The sequence below is a fragment of the Macrobrachium rosenbergii genome, chromosome 3, assembly GCF_040412425.1.
Source record: "Macrobrachium rosenbergii isolate ZJJX-2024 chromosome 3, ASM4041242v1, whole genome shotgun sequence".
In the NCBI taxonomy this organism is placed as follows: Eukaryota; Metazoa; Arthropoda; class Malacostraca; order Decapoda; family Palaemonidae; genus Macrobrachium; species Macrobrachium rosenbergii.
This window is the reverse complement of record NC_089743.1, coordinates 32,294,125-32,316,760: the sequence shown is the minus strand read 5'-3', so window position 1 is coordinate 32,316,760 and position 22,636 is coordinate 32,294,125. Positions and strand designations below refer to the sequence as shown.

The following is a 22,636-nucleotide window of genomic DNA, read 5'->3' as shown; positions in this document are numbered from 1 at the left end:
CCTTGCTGCATTACGTTGTAGTATTAATAGTAGTCATTCATGTAAAAAACATGAAGGAAACTAGTGTTTTTTATCAAACGCCAAGTACCTTACTGTTGGATCCAATGGTACCTCTTAATTAGTAATATATCTATGGGTTGTCAGAACAAAAAATTGTACATATGATCAGTGCAACCCTGTCTTTCCCAATTTCTAGCTGCCCTTACAAACATAATTCATTAATTAAAACTAGAATGAATAAAATCTACTGATCAGAGGCTATTTCCAGCCATTTAGTTCTAACACAGTGAAAAGAGGGAGTTTTGTGTGGTTGGATAGCAAGGTAGATCCAGAGAATACAAGTCCAAAGATGAAATTAGGAGAAAAACTTTATTCCTGCACGGAGTAATAGTTGGAGAGTCGGACACAAGATGGGAGACGGATGTGAGAATATTGGTAGAATACAGCTAAAAAGTGGGTGCAGCTAGGGCCTGGAGAGATGCTGCAAATAGTAATACTACATTGTACCAGTGGCACTAGTCCCCAACAGGAAGACCTGTACTTCACTAGTTTTTTTTTTTTTTTATTGGTCAGTTACAGGCAAAAAATTACTTTAGTACTACATATCAAAATCTACTTATTCCCAGCTTGGGAACTAGTTTAACCAAATCGCCCACTTTAAGACGCATATGCCAGCTTCACAAGTGTACATGTTTCCTCACTAGCACCTAATCCTGTAATTTTAATTTCCAGGATTTGTTTGCTGAAAACTACCCTAGCCTGTTACCTCGCATAAGTCAAGGTCGACCACAGTGGAAGCACTTGTTCCACGAGTGGTGCCAAACATACAGAAGGTAGGAACTTTACACTACTTAAGTTATACAGTACCTTAGTTTATACTACTTAGTTATACAGTGCCTTGTATGGTGGTAAACATCAGTTTAATTTTACTACGTTTAATGTCTTCTAGAAAGAAAGTGGGAGTCTTCACCTGTGGACCTCCAAAATTGTGCAGTCAAGTACGAAGACATTGTATACAAGCAGTAACTAAAGGAGCCCATTTCAACTACCACCAAGAATCATTTTCATAAATAAAATTTTATTCAATGATCTTTTCTTTTTTGTTCCCCTGACATATTATTAATGAAGGAAAGGTAAAGATGACAATTACTCTGGAAAGCTTTATTAAAGTTGCCTAGTTGTTCTTTTTCTGAGGCTTAACAAGCTCTTCCAGAGAAGCTTCACCCCTTTCAATTTTGGCCAACCAATCATCTTTCCTTTGTTGTACAGCAGCCCTACGTTCATCATAAGTCAACTTCTTGGCATTCCACCTCTTCTTGACAACCTACAAGATGAAATCAGCAACTTTTAATACATTATCTTACATAAGTATATTATACTGTATCTGTATATTGCATTTAAAAACAATGTCCTATTACTTTGGCAAGGCTACATTAAGAACTTGGATCAAAATATAATCCCACAATCTAGTGATACATACCTTCTTATCTGGCTTGGGTGCTGATGATGGGTCAGCACGAATGGTAGCATGTGCCTTCTTGTAAATTTCTTCCAACTGTAAAAAGATTTGTAAGTTATTCATAACTCAATATAAGCTTTCTGTTTTGAATAAACAAGTCATAAGGTTTCCACTAATATCTTTCACAATGCAGCTCCAGCCCAAAGTTTGCTGGGCTAGCCTACTGGTGTATAGCAAATTCTAATGAAACTGCTAAATGCAGCACTGTACACAAGCAGTTTTTTCACTGGAACCACATTTCAGCTACCATCAAGATTCGAACAGGTTTTTTGAACAAAAAGTTACATGTATGAATATTCTGGGGTAGGTTCCCTACCCATTTCCTTGACTTGGAAATCTGGTAAAAGTAAATACCATAGATAGTAAAGAACAATGAAATTGCAAGCATAATGTATTAATCTGAAATACTGCAAATGCACACCTAACATGAAAATTTGAAAAAAATTAAATAAAATTTAAACATTATGAAATACAACACAAAGCAAAATAGAAAGAATGGAGAAACAAAAGTCTACTTATAGCAAATACAAAGTTGACCATAACATGAGAAAGTAGACAGGCAAGAATGAGAAAGACAGCCTCCTACATAGGTGTCAGATATATATCTTCACACAACACATGAAAGCTATTATTATTATTGATGCATATTACCACAGCTTCACCATCTACTAAGCAGAAAACTTGTCAACAGTTTGGGGGGGGAAACTACACATATAAGTATATATTGCAAGTACTGTCCTTGGGACAGCAGAAAGAATTTAAGTTCCAATATCCTTTAATTATCCAAAGGTCATGGGACCAAAGATACAGTATATACACACACTACATATTACAGTTATGAAATTTTAAAAAGGAACATGCTGCATTACTGTGTTCATAAGAAGAGTGTAATAAATGATCAAAATGTTTCACCCACTTCTCTTTATGCAATTTACGCACTCACCAGAGTATCTCATGGCATGTACCTAGTTGGTACATTAAAGGACATAAAATTACATTCATCATTGCTTCTTTCAGCCTTTTCCAATTGTCAGGCTCTGACTAGATGCAAAATTGGCATTAAACCAATGATTTCATTATGATAATTCAGCAATCCTGAAAGGGACACACTTTTGGTTGTGATTTAGTTCATTCACCTTTCTATAATTTACAATATCTTTACTTGACAGATTCAACAAAGCATGTCTGCTAAAAAGTAAATACCTAAAAATCACCTAGCATTTTTCAATTGTAGCACAAATGCACAAGAGGACATTAAACAAGAAAATTCTAGAGGAAAAAAGTTAGGACATGTGAAAGCAGCAGTTGTTTTACATTAACCCTTTCGATGCATGGGACTGATCTCCTTGGTCATCATTGTAAGGAGATTTTGTCTATACTCTGGCGACAAAGAGCAAATTTGAATTCCAACTTACAGGATAACCTCAGGACAAGGGCCAGACGGTTATTAACCATCAAAATGGTACGGAGGGAGATCTTTTAAATCGACGATGAGGCTTTTTTTTTTTTTTGGAAATTCCAATGCTAGTTATAGATCTGAACTATCAGATAGTTCTGATAGTGACAGTAATGAATTTGGGGTAAGAAAGATTTTCAAACTGAATAATGAAAATGTCATTACTTTACTCCATAATTTGAGAGGTATCAGAAAAATGAATCGGCATTAAAAGATACATACTTCAGTATTTGAATAACTATCTACGTCATTTGCACATTTTATTGCTCTACTGTAATATAACTCACTCTACTACAATAAAACATTATAACATAATAGTAGTGTAATATTATAATAGTATTGAAAATAAAGAATCAAAATACAAATATATAAGGGGAAAAAATAAGTCAGCTACACAATTAGCAGTACATTGGTCTTGTCACTAGTAGAGATAAGAGGCTCGGAGCGAAAGGGTTAATCTAGCAGGAAACACCTGACAATAATAAACTGGTTTACTTTCCTTCAAGAACTTTACATCAATGAATAAAGACGTTCTAAATGTTACTGCCATAATGGATTACTGTAGTGATAATCATTTTCCATTGAGACTTTGGATATTGTCTGAAGTATATCTTTCACGAATTCTAATATGTACTTATTTACATGTAAGTTTGTGCAGATAAGAACATTTCTTTGTAACAGTAATTCATTAGTGGTCTTAACCTATTAGGTGTAATGTTATTTGTAAACTATTAGTGCACCAAAATTAGGTAATAACAGAAGGTAATAACAGAAAACTACAAACCTCATCTGCTGTGATGCCTTCTTTGATGTAACGAGAGAATTGGCGCTTGTATGCATCCTCATCGTCATCCATCAGCTCCCGCATATAATCAGCAATATGTTTACCAAATATGTGATCTCTCAAGACTGCAGCATTGAATTCCTTTGCTTCCCTGTCATAACCTGGGAACCTCTTCTCACTGTAATTTTTACAAAATTTTAATTTAGCTCTATTAGCTCTCACAAACTTCGAAATTTTACTATTGTAGATTACTATCCAGTAAAAAAAAAAAAAAAAAAAAAAAATATAATATATATATATATATATATATATATATATATATATATATATATATATATATATATATATATATATAAAAAAATATCTGCAATAATCCATAACAGAATATCTGCAATAATCCATAACAGAATGAGGGGGGATTTAATTAAGGAGTAAAATGTAAAAATTTAATAACCTAAAAAACAGAAGGTTTAAAAAGAGTACCAAGCTCCAATATGAGACCGACTTATAAAATTTAAGCTGTCAAGCCAAGCTCTGGGGCACCTAAACAAACAGCAAATAAAGTCGCTGAAAAGCAGGAGTTAAAACATGGCTACAGGTTGCCACTAACATACAGGTACGCCTCCACAGGTCTGCCTGCACAATCGACCCTGGGCAATTGTGCAAACACACCCTGATCTTTGACATGAAAACCTACACATTTTTTCTGCCTGTGCAGGTAACATGAACAAATAGTTCTCAACTGATATGCCTGTGTCGAAATGACCTTTGGAAGTTCCTGAACACTAATGTGGGAGGGGCCATTTTTTTTTTTCCAGTTCTCGGGTAAAGAATGTTACCGTCAGAAACTTATGCTGTGTTTCACTGAATTTACGTTTTTATGCCCAAATTAATGATGTACAGTAGACCCCCGACTATTCGTGTGTTCACCTATCTGCAAAATTTTTCTGTGGAACATAACTCCAAATAATTTGTGGAAAATTCGCCTACTTGAATTTTTTAATACTGTATTATTATTCAATAAATGAAACTAATGCATATGGAACAAACCCACAGGGGCCACTGACTTGAACTTCAAACTTCCAAGAATATGGTGTTCATTTGGAAGAAGTAAGAGGAAGTACTGTAAAGGGAAATACAATACAAAAAGACACAACTTATTAAAAGACAAAATAAATTAATGAATACAGTAGTGTTTCTAAAATATTCACTAATTTTCATTTTATTTTCGTGATAATTTTTTGATAAAAAAATTATTTACTATTTTTCAAATATTAATGTAAACAGCAAAAAATCGATAAAATGTATTTTTCTTAACAAATGTTCGCCAAACAACATACCAACGTCACCCCTACCTACATTGACAGAAAATGGTAAGGCTTGAATACTACTGTACAAAAGATATACATGCCTGAATACTGTATAGGGATACCATGACAAATTCAACAACAATTTGTATTTTTCCTAATATACAAACCCACAACATCATGTGACATGAGTATCCTTACGCACGCATGCGAGTCTAAGGATACTCCTGTGATGTTTGTATCTGTTGGAAAAACCGATTAGTTTTCACCTTCGTAAGAGTACAGTAACAGTTGTAGGAGTATTCAAGCACAGCTGTAAGCCATACTATATATTTTTAAGGGTAATGTTGCAAGACGTCTTTGAAATATTATGTAAAGTTTTCTAGGATGCGATTTTTTCATAGTGCATATCTAAATTTTCACAATTATTATTTTATATTTTTGTGACTAAAATTGTGACTAAGTATTTTTTATAAGAAAATTCTTTACTAATTTTCAAATACTGTAATATTATGTAAAACAGCAAAACATCAGTAACGTATTTTTTTCCATAAAGATGTTCACTAAACGAAGCACATATTCTAATAACAAAGGTTGTGGGAATGAAAATTCAGCTTGGGAAGCTGAAATACCTAGGCGCAATGCTACTTGACAACCGATATTGGCTGGTGTTTGTACAGAAGCTGATCCAGGAGTGCCATTCATTTTCCTTGGCGCTGACTGGCTGTACCCCCCCAAAGACTATGTCTTGCAGAGATAGGCTGCTCTAGCCCGCACCACTGCCAGTTCACTGTGTATAACTCTACTGATCGAGCGTGTCACTGTGTACTTTGTCTCTCTTTGTATCTTGGTCTTAATCTTTGCCTATATCTTTAATCGTATCCTAAGATTCTTTGCAAATGCCCTGCTCCTTCTGAGGCTTCTGGCGAGCACCTAAGCACCAGAAGAATGTCATGACACTCCAGGAAAGGGTAAACTTTTGTAAATGCTGAAAGAAGAGAAAACTTATGCTGTACTGGCCTTTCATTATGGTGTGAGAGTACTGTCCAGTACATCAAAAAGAAAGTGGCAGACATAAGGAAGACCGTGAATGCTAGTGCCATGACGGTTTCCATCATGAGGATGGAGTCGGCTCTACCAGCAGCGGCGACGTGTAGGAAGCAAACTTCAGAGGTTTCGACAACCCTGCCAAAGAAGAGGAAGAAGCAGGACCACTGTCAGCTCCTCAAGGTTTTTGGGCCAGCAAAGGGTGGTTCCACAATTTCCAGAAGCGGTTCCATCTAAAGTTTGTTTCTCTGCATGGGGAAATGGCATCAGCAGACATGGAAGCGACCGCAAAATATCCCAAACCTTCACGAAAATCACCAGGGACAAGAGCTACCGTCCAGAACTGGCATTCAACATAGACAACACCGGCTGCTGTAACCAGGCCTCAATTACAAGGCTGAAAACACCAGGGCCCTCAAGAATAAGAACAAGAACTTGCTGCCTGGCTGAAAACCCCAGGGCCCTCAAGGATAAGTACAAGAATTTGCTGCCTGTGTTTTGGATGCACAACTCCAAGGCCTGGATCACCAAAATCTTTACACTGAACTGGTTCATTCAGAGCTTCATCCCTAAAGTTAGGGATTAAGATTACCTCAACGACTTGTGCATGGAGTTCTTCAAAATGTTGTTGATTATGGATAATGCTGGTGACCACCACCCTCTGGATCTTTATGAGGGAGTCCAGCTCCAGTTCCTCCCTGCCAACACCACCTCTCTCCAGCCTACGGACCAGGGCTTGGTCCGTGCCTTCAGGGCACTCTACACCCAGAACTCCTCAACCACTTTGTGAAGGCAATGGACAATGACAGTGGATTAATGCTGAGGGAGTATTGGTGTAAATTCATGATTGCCTTGTGTTTGACCATCGTCAACCCATCATTGAATGACATGAAATAGACCCTTAGTGCATGCTGTAAGAAGTTGTGGCCGAATGGTGGTCACCATTGTAAGGGCTTCTCTCCTGTAGAAATTTAACATTCAGCCACTGATAAGGCAGTTCAATTAGCGAGGACGCTCTGTGGAAACGGCTTCGGTGACATCACTGTGTATGAAGTTGGCACCCACACCCTCATCGATGCCCAATGCCAGACCGGGATTTGGACGAACTGACGAAGTCCGTCAGTGAGGAAGAAGATGCGGCAGGTTCTGGGGACAGGGATGAGGAAGAGCATGAAGGTCTGTCCCAAATTATAAGGGCAACCAGGGAGCTGCAAGAGATGACTGAAGCATGGGATCCTTATATGGAACACTCCACAAAATATTCAAATGCCCATGATGCGTGCATGGCGTCCTATAATAGCCTCCTCTCACCACGAAGTAGCAGTGACAGCAGCTGCCTATCACCACCTTTCTTGAGCTCATGAAGTAGGTGCCTCCAAAGCCCTTGAAGGGCAATTGGTGGACAAAGCACCTGAAGAAGGGAAAAAGGTGCACCTGAAGGAGATGTAAATCCTCTGCTTTGCTGGGCAGTCACATCTTTATTGTCATTCATCATAATGCACAGCAAATCCATTATCAACATTCATCACTGATGAGTACCTGTATGATTTACGTAATCTTTAAATGTCTCATTATTTTGTATATTATTGAATGCATATTTAAATATTTAGGTACAGTACAGTACTTAACTGTTCCCTGTAGTTCTCAAGAAATGTACCAATGTCACCCCTATCTAGAGAAAATGGCAAGGCTTGGGGCCCAGTGAATGACCTTGGGACTTTCCCTCCCCCCTAGAAAAAGCAAGAAACAATGAAAACAGCATAATATGGTTTGGATATCGGAAATGAAATCACTGCTATTTATCACATTTTGGAGGGGACATATTAAAATAAAAAAATTTACGGAAACCTAAAAAAGGTAAGGGGGACCTGTTGGGAGGAACAGACACGAAGGGATTCGACGTCCACAACTTCCGTAAATCCGAATTTACTGAACGTCACTCTGCATACAAAAGGCTGACCCACCAATCTGCATACAAAAGGCTGCAGCATTCAGGTAGCCTACCCTAATGTACCTGCAGACACCACTGGCCTAGGTTACTGCTTACCTACAGAAGACATCACTCGTAATTCACAGGCTGACCCGCCTATCCTACTTAGGATGGGGTTAGGTTCTGAAAAACCCATCGTTTGTTGGAAAAAAGTATCTCGAATACAGCCTAGCCTATACTATAAAGCATTTAAAAAAGTATCTCGAATATAGCCTAGCCTATACAGTACTATAAAGCAAGGCTGTAGCCTATACTATAAAGCATTTAAAAAAGTATCTCGAATATAGCCTAGCCTATACAGTACTATAAAGCATACTCGATACAGGCAGTCCCTGGGTATCGGCGATCTGGTTTTATGGTGCTTGTCTAGTGATGACAATAACCGGATTTTCGACACCAATCTCCAGTTATCGGCGCCGACAGCGTGACGATAACCAAAAATCACCAATCCCTGGTTATTGGCGGTGACATCTGGTTAATGGTGCTGACGATAAGTGGGGATCAGTGCCAACAACTGGGAATCAGCACCGATAACTGGAGATCAGTGTTGAAAATCCGGTTATTGTCATCACTAGACAAAGAGCCGTAAAACCGGATCGCCGATAACCGGGGACTGCCTGTACAGTAACAGTTGTAGGAGTATTCACGCGTAGCTGCAAGCCATATATTTCTAAGCATACAGTGATGTTTTAAGATGTTTTTGAAATGATAGTTTAAGGTATACATTAGTGTTTGAATCATTACAAGTGTTTTTAGCTGGGTCTTCAGTATTCGCAAAACCTAGCCCCCTGTGACTGTTGGGGGTCCACTGTATTGGATTTATTTTTCAACAATCAATGTGGATGTCAGACTATATATAATTCTGCAATTTTCCCACAGGAAAACTAGTGTATATGGGCTGAAAGTGGCAGCGTCATTCTTGAATGTCTTGAAGATTTCACTGAAATCTTTTCAGAATGGGCTTCATCTTGAGCAAGTAAAATGCAAACCCTGTTGAATGTAAAGAATACAGCCACACGATAGTATTGACTACTATATTAATAAAATTACTAGACTGAATACTATAGAAAAGGGTGTATATTACACGACACAGGTGAGATACTGTAAATTGAGAAACTTACAAAGATAACAAAAAATGTTACCATCTTTTGTTTATATTTTTGCTTTCGTTCCTGAGGGCCTGGTACTAAGCACAGCATCCCGCAGAACTTTCGTCAAGTTTATTACTAGCTCCTGAGGAATGAATGTAAATACACAAACAAAAGACACTAAATTTCTCAATTTAACCTCAACTTTACTGTATTATACACTGTATACTTATTTCTATATTGGTTAGTCAATAAATTTCTGCTAATAAACAATATCTTCATGCAGCTCTCTCCTTTACATTTACCCAATGACTATTATAACAGATCAAATAAAAATGCAGCTTTAGTTTAAAAAGAAGAAAAAAAATAAATATAGGAGATTGATTCTGCTGCTGAAAATGAGTGTCCTTATAACCCCATATGTGTTTACTCTTGGTTATAAACAATATATGCAAGCCAGTTGTTAAGAGAATAAATATTCAATACAGGCAGTCCCCAGTTATTGGCGGGGTTCCGTTCCCGACAGCGTGACAACAACTGAAAATCGGCGATAACATCACTGATCCCTGGTTAGCAGCGCCGATAACCGGTGATCAGCGGCCCCAATAAGAGGAGATCTGTGCCAATAACTGGTTATCGTCGTCACTAGACAAGCGCCGTAAAACCAGATCGCCGGTAACCGAGGCTGCCGATAACCGGGGACTGCCTGTATAGAAAAGTAATGTAAAAAAAAGAATAGGCATAATTGTGCCTATTCATAACTATGCATCATGTATGTATGTATTCAACATAGTAACTGAACAAAATAAAAGAGTAAATTTTATTCACTGCTAACATGTGTTAACAATGAATAACAGCCACTCCTTCACCGGACGTCTTTTTCAGGTTTATTAAATTTTGTTGCTATCAGCAAGCCAATTACTACAGCACATCATCAGTCGATGCCATGGCTGCTACAGAGAACTGAGTACAAATCCTGTGTAGTAAGTGGTGAAGGTAAGCCATTAGCGGTAGCCTTAATAGATACACTGCCCTGTACGGATGAAGCCTGTCTCGGAAGACGTACTTCATACAGAGGATGCCTTTGTAATGTCTTCAGAGAATTTTTCAACCATTCAAAGGCCTACTAACTTGCATATTTTAATGTCATTGGAACTGCTGCCGATTCTACACCAACAAAAGAATCAAAATGTAGATCTACTCCAACAAGAGATTTAAAACCGTCAGAACAAATTACAGCGTGAACTTATATGTTAAACCATGCTGGCTTCCAATAAAGTATCTTACTCCTAAAAAGGTAAACCTACGTAGCTGGTGGAAAATACCTGAAAAAGGCTATTCATGCTACCTAATATTAAGAACAATCAGCAGTTCCTTTTCCTAATGCTACAGTCAGCCTAAAAGATCTTCATATTACTACAAAAATCATATTACTACAAAAGAGATACAAAAACATCAGTAGAGACACTTGAGAAACCTACAGGTACCAAACACTATAGGTTTTCCAAAACACCTTGTCATTTTGGGCAGGGTAAGGGTGGAGCATGGCGCTGCCTTACTGAATGTTTCTAAACAATTTGCAGTATTTTGTAAATGAATGCACTACCAACGTACAACACACTAATTTAACGAATTCTGTATTCACTTTTTCTAATATTAAGACTAATAATTTTATTCTCGGTAATATTGTCAACAATGTTTTGTCTTGAAACATGGCACAAATTTTTAAATACGTTGCCAGTTTTCCTAAAGGACTCGAGGTTTAGTTAAGCTGCCCTCGGGTCACAGTAGAGGTCGACATGCCCCATTAAGGAGTTGGCCATCATACAAACCACGGAATTTACCCTAAGGAGTTGGCCATCATACAAACCACGGAATTTACCCTACCTGTGTGTGTGTGTGTGCGTATGTGTGTATATGTATTTGTATAATTATTCACTTGTAGGAAGGAGAGCGAGAATACAACAAATGTATATGATTTGGGTAAACACTCGGGACATGACACACTGCGTAATTCCTCCATTGTTTAGGCACTTAAAGAAAATGCATTTGAACACGCCCCAATTAGCACAGTGAGACTTGTGCCACCTCTGCACAACACGCCGAGACCTCTACATTCCTATCAAAGTAACTGTTTTCTCCTAAATTATGAAATAATGGCATATTTCCGATTAAACAGAGGTTCATTCAGATTTAGCTGTGCGTGGTGCTAACTTTCCAGCCATGACGCCCTCGAAACTTTTACTTAAAACACTTTAAAAGTGGAAGAGTGATGTCATCTAGATACCTGCCAAATCACTTGTGTAAACAAACTGTCCATTTCTCGTGTTAAATCTGCAAAATATTTATGGCCATAGACGCTGACACCATTTCCTTGACATCAGTGAAATCTAGCGAATTTTCGGGATGCCACAGCGCTGGATAATATATTAAAATATTTAGGTAACTAAACACCAGAATAAGGTTACAAACTGAGAAAAAGTATTGTGTTCATTAAAATTCATTTAAAAATATTTGTTCTTGGAACAAACCAGATTCCTGGGACAAATTTCAACGCTTTTGCTGTGAGCATGGTGTAGCTATTTTTTGCAATTTTCTCTTTTTTTTTTTTTATATACATTAAATACAGTGTGATATATATATATATATATATATATATATATATATATATATATATATATCACATACAGTGTTCTGTCATATACAATGGTGTTTTAAGTAATAATTTTAGATTTAAAACCTTAACTTCAGTCCTGTATTTTAACGTTATGGCATCTTAACTCTCGTACCAATTGTAGATAAATGGTCATACTCAACTTTCGTGCATTTTTGCCAGAGGTAACATTCATATGTACACATTACAGTTCTCAGAGGCATACACAGTAATATGGACTTATATAAATGAAAAGTCCTGACAACAAAATACATTTTTATCGTAAACAATTCACTAATGCGTCGTCTGCTCTCCGATGTTTGTGGCAGCCAGATGTACAATAAGGCTGGAAAATTGTTCCGGCCAGTTTCGCTACTCTGATGGAGTAAAGTACTGTAAACAAAGATTTTTACGTATCTTAAGTGGTATTGTGAGTGAATTAAGAACAAAATACGAATAATTACAATCAAACAAGCACTGTGGAGCCTCAGCTGTAATGTCAGTAAGGATAATACCATGGATTAAAGGTAAAAAGCCATTTCGGCTCAACCACATGACAGAAGGGAATTCCATGTCTCATACTTTCACTAATACAGGCAACAAAATGTTGTTTTATCATGCTGATTACAACTAGAATCTTGAGTAATATAAATAAACATTACATATACACGCAATTAGTGTTCAGTACACCGTTCAATGAGCGCTGGGAAGGAAGTATCCAATCACCATTCAGATTGCATCAGCATTTGGGGGGATGCAATACTGGATTAAAAATTGCCGTCAACACTTATTTTATGAAGACTTCACATGTTTATTTTAGTTTGTATGGCAGTTTCCTATAGCTCATTTTGTTAATGAAGCTTCAGTCTTTTGAAAGGTTTAATTTTTTTTTTTATTTCTCCAATTAAATATAGTGAAAAGTGAAAATTCAGCCACAGATGTGTGTCATGCCCCATCGTTTACCATATCCTATGAAAGATCCAAGCGAGGATTTAAATGACCTTGGAAACAGCAAAACAATCGAATACGAGACGTGAGAAAAAAAAAAAATTGTTGGACTCAATCGTATCTTATATTTCTTTTCATTCTATCTTGCTCAATAACTGCAAATCTAATTATGCAAAAATCTTGTTATAAGTTATAATGACCTTTGCACATTGATTTTGTTTTTTAAGAAACACAGTAGTCCCGATACCTCAAGAGATTTACTTTGGACGTCTTGGTCAGTAGGCCCAAAGAACAACTGTTGTTGCTCCCCAGGGTATGGATTAAAAAGGAATACACTGTCACTTCCAGCCAAGCACATTTGGCAGCGTGGGAGGAAATGCCTAAAATGACTAGGATTGGAAACAGCATAGTAGTAAATAACTTGTTGCACAAATGCAGAAACTGCCCAACCAGCTAAAAAATAAAAACGATATATCAATCTGCTGGTTATCTTAAAGATTTTTCTCTCTAATCGACAGACAGACAGAAAAAAAAAAAAAAAAAAAGCCTAACTCAAAATATTCCCTGTTCCTAGCAAGAAACAATTATGTAGTCACTGTACAGTTCAGTCAATAATCCAGCAACTTCATTACCTGTGGGGAATCTCAATGCCACCATCAACAGCCCCCTTCATCACACCAAAGATTTTGGCACCAGTTGTAGTGCGTGCCAAACCAATATCAAGATTAGCACGGAATGCACCAGGGCCCTCTTCAACATCTTCTACATTATACATCTCTCCATTAACTTCAGTCTGTCCTTCATACAAGGCATCTAACTTCAACTTCTTCAGGACCTGAAAAGGATATTCAATATTAGGGTTATACTAGAGACAGATCATTTAATTCTCCTCCAATGTGACCCTGACATCACTGCATACAGTTCACAGTCATGGCATATTGCGCTTACGGAACCTTTGCATGAAACGAGCTAACATTAATTACTTTGTTACTCCACTTATGGGCCAAACAAGTTTTCTTTCATCTTCCTTGTGATCTTGACATTATTCCAAAGAAAAAATATACAAACCAGAAATACTACATTATTTGACTAACAATCCCAGTTAAATTTCTTAAAATTACAAAGGCCCCGCTTAAAACCATTCACCTGGGAATTAAAACAATACCATGAGGTGATTAATTTGGTCTGTCTGCATTATTTGAATTAAATAAAAACAGTTGTCTGATTGGATATTAATTACCTCCAACTGACTGTAATGGCTTCTGGAGAACTTATTTTAAAATGAGATGAACAACAGCTTTTCATTTTGTAGCACATTACTTACTTAGCGTTGAGAAAAACTGAAGGCAAAGCACATTACAGTGATATCTTGGTACTCATCATTTACTGGTTATAGAAGGCACGATGAGTGCCAAAAAAGTTGAATACAAAACGAATTTTTCCCATTATGAAGAACGTATAGTGAATAATTTGTACCAGACCCCCACAATGCCATTTTAAAAGGCATTTTTGCAAATATGGGCTTGTATTGTACTTTTACAACATAATCATAAAGTAAACAACAAATACTGTATAAACTAACTTCATTTAACCTTTTTGCTTTTTCACAAATCATTGCCTCAGTAACACCACCAACCGCCATTTTTCATTTATCCAGATCAACAACAATTTTCTTACTTTGTGTTTTTCAAGACCTCTGATTCGATCCCTGTAACATATGCACACAGTTCTTCCTAGAAAATTAATGGCACAACTTCAACACTTTCCAACAAATGGTACAGTTAATATGTAATCCACAACCATATAAAACCTCAATAATCAACTTTTAATTGTACACTAAAATTGTGAGCATTTAAAAATCTAGTGCCTAAGAAAACTAAAATTTTAAAACATCTGTACTATGTGAACTATGTGAATGCCAAGAGTCTGACATATACCTTCTAATCATCAGCAATAATGCCATCAAAATGTTTGTCTAACTCCAAGACAAATGGTTGCACCAAAGATCACTCGGGAACAGAGCAAAGGGTCATGGAATCCCCCCCCCCCCAAAAGTCAGTCATTACCCTTCATTCTGCATTCTACCATGTCATTTGTATAACCTCTGCCAAATATACTAAAGGCTAGCTATTCTTGCCAAATTCCTGACTGAATTTACCAAAACATAAACAAATACAAAAAATATATAAAAAACTTACTCTTCTAGACAAAAGCAACCCGGTGCAATAACAGGCAGCATAATTGGTAAGGCCAACCTTGACCCCAAACCGGGGGAGCTCATGAGAATAAGCACTGGCAATCACTACATCTCCCTCAATACGGGCAAAGGCAATTTGTGCTATAACATCAGTGTTGGTAATGCGCACAATCATCCTGAAATAAAAATAAAAATTCCTAGTTATCTCTAAGCTAGAAAACAAATGCAGCACTGACAGATCAAAAGCAAAAATCTTGGTCTATAATTATTGTAACAAAGCTAACATTGGACAACACAGGCTAAACATTAGTTATCTACATAATACCATATAAGCAAGGTTTAAAACTAATTAGAACCATCAATCAACTGACCTATATTTTGGAGTGTTGTACTTATTCTTGGCTTGGACCACAAGGCGTTTTCTGGCATAGTAATCAGTCTTGCCTTCACGTCGCCTTTTAAACTTGACTTGGAAGCGCTTAAAATAAGCCTTGTTCTTTACTACTTTGATGAAACCCTGGAAACACAATTTAAAATTAAAAACGCAATTTTTGTGTTGGCACAACCACATACCACACATTCAGCACCTTACGAACAGAATTTGAAGCTATGGCTTAAATTTTATGAGAAGGATGAATGCAGAACAGAATTGCAGGCATTATTTTTCACCAATGAGCCAGACCTTAACTGGAGTGGATGCAGAGTGGGGAGACAGGTAGGTGTGAGAAGTCTTAACCTTTCCTAGACTAGCTTGTTCTGACCTAACCAGACGTTACCTTTCTTACCAAACCTAGGGTGACAAGCCCTGACCTGGCCAGAGGAGCTTTGCCCCCCCCCCTCTTTGCTTACATAAAATTTTGTGAAGATTTGTACAAAATTTAACAAAACGCGTAATATTCTTTTCACTAATAAAAAATGTCTACCTTTTACACAATATACAAAGTAAGGGGTTAAGGTTTATAGTGGGCAATTTCAAGGGAATATAACCCAACCAGACTTAACTTTACCTAACCTAACCTTGGATATCTTGTCCTTACCTGGCTGGGGGTGCTTTGCTCCCAGATAACCTCATGTAATTTGTGACTGCATACTACCTTGTTAGTATTTCTGACCATGATTATTAATGCAAATCCTTTTGCTCTGTCCTATTACTTTTAGGCAGAGCCTAAGTACCTAAATTATGAAAGGAATCCAGAATGATGATACACCATATACTGTGGCATATACCTAAATAAGAGTTTAAAGGTCAAATTTTGGTAAAACTGAAGACTACAACCGTGCCCTTCTGATTTAGCAATTACGTTTACATGCAAAATGAGAGCCGTATTTAGTAGTACCAGTCCCTTGAGGAGGAGCATATAAACAAAGAGTAAATATCATAAACAAATGGTTAAGGTAGCAGTCTCTGCTTTATCCAGTTTTTTATTGTCAAAATTAAGATGGACTTATAAAGCAGGGATACAATATCAACATTTAAATATACAGTATTCTACTACTGCCAGTAACACCATGATACCTAAAACTGCTACTGAACTTGGCCTAAGGTCTGTATCAACACTCATTACTTTAGTGAGACTTGCAAATATCAAAATATCTTTGGTGTTAACCATGATTTCTAACAAACATATGTTAAAGGGGGCCTGCTGAGAACAACGGACACAGGTTCCATTGAAGGAAATAACCCTAACCTTTCCTAGGATGCTGTGTCCTGACCTAATCAGAACTTACCATCCTAACCTGACTTAGAACACCACACTGTGACCTGGGGCTGCTTTGCCCACCTGGAACTCCCCCGCCCCCAAGGCAACACTCAACGCCAGAAACATGGACTAAGCTTCTGCTCGGAGGCCTGACAGTGTAAAGAGCCTGCTCCCATCATTCTCAAAATCTTAGGCCACTTGCATGTATGTTGAATAATGCAACTACAGTTTCGTAATAAACTAAAAATTCTATTAACATTTGTGTTTAGAAGTTATTCACATAGGGTAAATGCTCGGGACATGACACACTGTGACATTCCTCCGTTATTTGGACACTTCCAGAAAATGCATTCGAAAGCGCCCCCTTCTCCATCAGTGAGACTTGTGCCACCTCAACACAACACACCGAGACCTCTATGTTCCTATCAAAGTAACAGTTTTCTCCTAAACTAAGCAATAATGGCACACTTCCGATTAAACAGAGGTTTGTTAAGATTTAGCCGTGCGTGGTGCTAACTCACCGGCCATGACGTTCTCGAAACTTTCACTCAAAACACTTTAAAAGTGGACAAGTGATGCCATCTTGATATTTGCCAAGTCACTTCTGTACACAAACTGCCCATTTCCTGTGTTAAATCTGCAAACTATTTGTACCCATAGACGCTGACACTGTTTCCTTGACATCAATGGTAAACGCTGGCGCTTTTGGGGATTGGATGGGGAACTTGAGTGAATTTTCTGGATGCCAGAGCACTAGATAACATTTACATATATAACTAGGTAGCTAAACACCAGAATAAGGTTATAAATTGAGTAAATTTACTACGTGTTCATTATAATTTACTTGTAAATATTTGTTCTTGGAACAAACCAGATACGCACACACATATATATATATATGACATTTATCACACCATGATTTATACACAATCATGAAGCTACAAATGTCGCTTAATATCAAATCCACACTGCCTTGGGAATATCCCCGATAGGAAATTATCACTGAAGGGGAATTTATAAGTGATAAATGGACGGGCACTGCCGAGTCTCGATCTTCCCCGCTCTCGACGGGTAAATAAAGTACACCATACTCGGCATTAATTCATACCTCTCTTGATAGCTCAGTGATAACGTCGACTGGAGTTGCTGGATACGCATGTGTGTCGTGGGATCTGGGATCGAGACTCGGCAGTGCCCGTCCATTTATCACTTATAAATTCCCCTTCGGTGATAATTTCCCATCGGGGATATTCCCGAGGCAGCGTGGATTTGATATTAAGCGACATATGTAGCTTCATGATTAATATATATATATATATATTATATATAAATATATACATATATATATATATCACAAATACAGTGTAAGTTTTGTCAAATATAATGGTGTTTTAAGTTATAATTTTGGATTTAAAACCTTTATTTCACCCTTGTATTTTGACGTCATGGTATCTTGACTCTCGTACCAGTTCTAGGTAAGTTGTCATACCCAACTTCCTTGCATTTTTGCCAAAGTGGTAACACTCATATATACACATTATATGTCTCAAGTATACATAGTAATATGGACTTAAATAAATGAAAAGTCCTAACAACAAAATACTATATGTCTATCGTCAAAAATTCACTAATGCGTCGTCTGCTCTCTGATGTTTGTGGCAGCCAGATGAACAATAAGGCTGGAAAATTGTTCCCACCACAGTTTCGCTACTTTGATGGAGTAAAGTACTGTAAACAAAGATTCTTATGTACTTTAAGTGGTAATTTGAGTGAATTAAGAACAAAATGTGCATAATTAAAATCAAATTTGCACTGTGGAGCTTCAGTTGTTATGTCAGTACGGATAAAACCACGGATTAAAGGTAAAAATCCACTTCAGCTCAACCACATGGCAGGCAAGAATTCCATGTCTCTTATTTTCAGTAGTATGGGCAACAAATTGTTTTATCGGAGCCGCTGAAAGTCCGCGGGACCCTACTTTTGGCGCCAAAAAATCGCTATAGAAAACGCGCCCTCTTTAAATAGCACCCGTTTTGCTTCATGTCGGTAATGAAAAGCGTGTTTTTGGTGGTTTCCCGTAGGGAAAACAACAGAAAAGTTAATAAAACGGTAGGGGGGACCGTGTTGGGAACCGGGGGTTTTGGGTGGGGAGAAGCAAAAGCTGGGATTTGTGGCGGCCGTAACATAAAAATTTCGCTATTTTCTGACCGCTAGTCTGCATACAAAAGGTTGTCCCGCTAGGCTACTACCGTAAGCCTGACCCGCCAAAGTACATACGTGATGCTGACCCGCTAATCTACGTACATGTGGCTGACCCGCTATACTGCATGTGTGAGGCTGACCCTACCTACATCAGGGCGGACGGAAAACGCTAGCCTGGGTTAGGCTATTCCCTACCTACATTAGAACGGGCGTAAATTTTGTAACGATTTTTTTAACATATCTGGTCTCAGATCGGCGTGGCAGAACGCCGCTGCGCACCTTATCCGCATTTTTAATGATTCTTGGCAGGCACGTATGCTCTGGCAAGCGGTAATACCTGTATTTACTGTAGCCACGGGTTACAAAAAACAATTGCACACTATGGTCAGTTCCAAAACCCTACCTAACCTAGCAGCAAAACAAATGTAAAAAGGCAATGCTGTGCTTACCTTATTCAAAGTCGCTGCTGTCCGACCACGTAGGTTACGTAGATAACAGTATCGGCTCCGAAAGTCCTAAATCCAAAAAGGCCCAAAGTGGACACAGAACACATTCTAGGTATCGCTTCTGGGAACAAAATAAAACCGTGACTTTCCATCGCGGCGGTTCGAGAAAGAAAGCGTGGTTCTGGTGTTGGCCAAGGCCTATGAATCATATCGTTAGAACGCATTATGATTGGTTCGAAGTATTTAATCCGTAAGCCCTAGGGCATGACCTGGGGCAGCCTGAGATACGATTGGACGGAATTAAATTTCCCGCAGTATGGCTGGGGCGCTGTGCAGCGGCAGCCTTAGGAACTATGGGTTGAGAGAAGCGCCGCACATCGGCCATCTGACTAACTATGGGAGAGCGTTGCTCCGTGACACCGTTCACGTCAACTTGGTACTTAGAAAAAGTTCCGCTCCGCTGAAAAAATTGTCGTTCGGGAAAATCAAGCAAAATGGTGAAGTAAGTTACTTTATGGGTAGAATCGGGCCCGCTGAACAGTTTTTATTCTATGCAATTTTTCATTTGGAGTCATTGTTAATGAGCTACGGGGGCCTACCTAGGATAATGTAAACTACCCTTTTATCGTGCTGACTACAGTTAAAATCTTGAGTAATATCTATAAACGCTACATATACACGCAATTAGTGTCAGTGCACCATTAAATGAGCGCTGGGAAGGAAGTGTCCAATCGCCTCTCAACTTTGTCTCAGTACTTGTGAAGATGCCATATTGGATTCCAAATTGCTTTCAACACCTATTTTACAAAGATTTCACATTCTTATTTTAGTTAGTATGGCAGTTTCCTATAGCTCATTTTAATGAAACTTCAATCTTTTGAAAGGTTTTCTTAAAGATTTAATTTTTTTCTTAATTCTCCAATATCGTATGAAAAGTGAAAATTCTGCCACCCATGTGTCTGAACCCCGATTGTTTACCCTACGGAAAAGCCACTCCTGTCTCGACCAATCTTTCTTTAAAAACAAACTCCCTCACTTTGCACAGCTGTTTAACTAACTGGAAACGGTCCTGGTCATTTAGGCCGTAACATCCAAAACAATGTAAGACGTTATGTTTATGGTATTTACCATTATTATTTCATGTTTTACGTACATCCCCAAGGGGCTGGTACTAAACACTACACCTATTTTGCACGTAAACGTGCTTACGGCCGAACGACCCGAATGCACTGGAAATACTGTAAGACCAAATGCTTCCAGCTTAAAACTAGCTTTATGCTTCACTCTCTTAGCTGGAGGGCACCATCAGGGTTAGCCTATATGCAGCACCATTTTAAAATAATTCCTGAAATGTTTTACGTCATAGTTCTGTCAAGATCAGTAAGCTAAGTAGGTAGCCTAAAGAATATCGAAGTTTGGAGGTCGACTTAGGCCTACCTAGCTGGTATAGCTCTCGTCTTTAGCGCCGATAACTAATAGTGCAGCGTCAGGAGACAATCAAGGCTAGGCATGGGTACTCGCTTGTCACCGGGATGCATATTCTATGCTGCATCCCAGTGGCATACATCGGGTTCATTAAGTGAAAACTCCAGGAATAAACACTTTAGGCTTATGTACTGTGTAGTAAACTAAGCTTTATACTTAACAGCTGTTCAATGAAAGACGGGTCATTTGGTTCAGTGGAAATTAATCCAACCAGGCCTAAGGTATCATATCGAGCACAGGGAACCAATGACCAGTCTGTGCAAGTCCTTGGATAACAATAGGATGGCAATTCATTCAACAACGGAAACGCTTTCCGCGTAATCTAATAGATTTACAATTAACTTCGAATGCAAAATACAAGGCCTATCCCTTCAACTCACTGCCCAACGTACCATCTGTAGGGCTGCGTAAACACGATCGACGGCAGTACGAGACCACGTTCTGCCGAGTGCAATCAGATTTTGCTGTTTATTTCATTAATTGAAGTCACTCTTCAAACCACACATGGTGAAACTATGAAGCAACACATAAGAAAACTACCTACAGCACTGAAATTTTTCCTTCACTCACCATTTTGGATAATTTGGGTAAATTTAGCAGCCGACCCAACTGCTTTGATGTAGAAAGGCCGACCACGCACTGGAAAGATGGCGACGAGTTTTGTAGCTAAAATCGTAAATCAGGAAAATATGTACCACATCATTTCCAATGAACCGCAATATTTACTGGATACAAATAATCCCAAGTTTATCAGATAAATTTTATAATTAAATTCTTCGCATTCAATCTCAAAAATATTAATATATAAATATTCAGGTAAATCGTATATCTGTCTCCAGCAGGTTGCGTTTTTCACGCAAAAAATCCTTACATTTGGCCTTTATGAAAATAGCTGGCCTTTTTCATTCCCTATTATGCCAAAAAATATTGGTATGACTTTTCAGTAAAAAAAAAAGTAGTTCTGGTACTGTAAAAGGGTGGAAGACTTTAAGTATTAATTATTGGTATTTTTGTAATTCTAGTTATGATAATTTTACTTTTAAATGTCTGTGATATATGTAATTTATAGTTTACATAAGAATACATGTTGAGTATTTATTAGATGCCATTAATGATTCTTAGCATGAACATGACTGTTGGCTCGTAACTTTGCTTGGTTACTAGAAGTTGGTCGTGTAACGTTCACGTTCACTTCGTCATTTTAGCGTTAAACACCTATTCTACCCTTATTTAATGGAGCACAGTACCATGCTCATTATGGAGCAGTACCGGAGAATTATTCATGATGACTTGGCCGGTGAGTTATATCACGAAAAGAAAATTTCCAGTTTAGTGCTAAGTTTTGGGTGGATGCAGGTGCTAAGGTGCGTCAGTTTCACATCCTTTCACATCAAACGCTGAAGCTGACTTCAAGCACACTATTTTTGGACATTTTATTTCCCCGCTCAAAAACCCGTGTTTATAAAATCCTATAAATAAGAGAAAGATACGCTCCCGAGGAAGACAGAAATGTTTAAAATTTTTTTGGAACGGCAAAGCTCATTGTCTTCCCAAATTCTCTTTTTCCTGACGTACTGATTCAACACTAAGGAATTTGGAAGGAATCTACTGGAAATACATATATGCTTGGTATTTTGGGGCTAAAAGTTTCGGTTTTACCGGTCATATTATTGGAAAATGGGTTGGCCTTTACAACTTTAAATGGCTCGTAGTTGGTCTTTCACTTCCAGAGAACATGGAAACTCTTGTCACGGGTACACACGTACATAGTGAGTGTTCACCGTTGCCTTATTTATTTATTTATTGTTATTATT

General features: G+C 37.9%; 2 protein-coding genes across 6 annotated transcripts in view; one reads left to right on the top strand and one right to left on the bottom strand.

Moving 5' to 3' along the window:
* The window catches only part of LOC136854026 (NADPH oxidase 4-like), a 132,292-nt gene extending 131,203 nt beyond the window's left edge, over nt 1–1,089 (top strand). For all 5 annotated transcript variants that reach the window (XM_067130026.1, XM_067130068.1, XM_067130056.1 and 2 more), the window contains 2 exons: nt 733–833; nt 950–1,089. In XM_067130026.1, the coding sequence (XP_066986127.1) occupies nt 733–833; nt 950–1,070 (222 nt within the window). In that variant the 3' untranslated portion in view covers nt 1,071–1,089. The remainder of the gene's footprint in view (nt 1–732; nt 834–949) is intronic.
* A 57-nt stretch (nt 1,090–1,146) lies between these two features.
* On the bottom strand, nt 1,147–21,530 carry RpL5 (ribosomal protein L5). Its single transcript, XM_067130082.1, has 7 exons — nt 21,393–21,530; nt 15,361–15,506; nt 14,991–15,165; nt 13,425–13,627; nt 3,760–3,937; nt 1,481–1,555; nt 1,147–1,324 (listed from the first exon to the last, which is right to left on the bottom strand). Exons 1-7 carry the CDS (start codon nt 21,393–21,395, stop codon nt 1,175–1,177), a joined length of 930 nt encoding a protein of 309 aa, XP_066986183.1. The 5' UTR covers nt 21,396–21,530; the 3' UTR covers nt 1,147–1,174.
* Nucleotides 21,531–22,636: the final 1,106 nt, after the last annotated feature.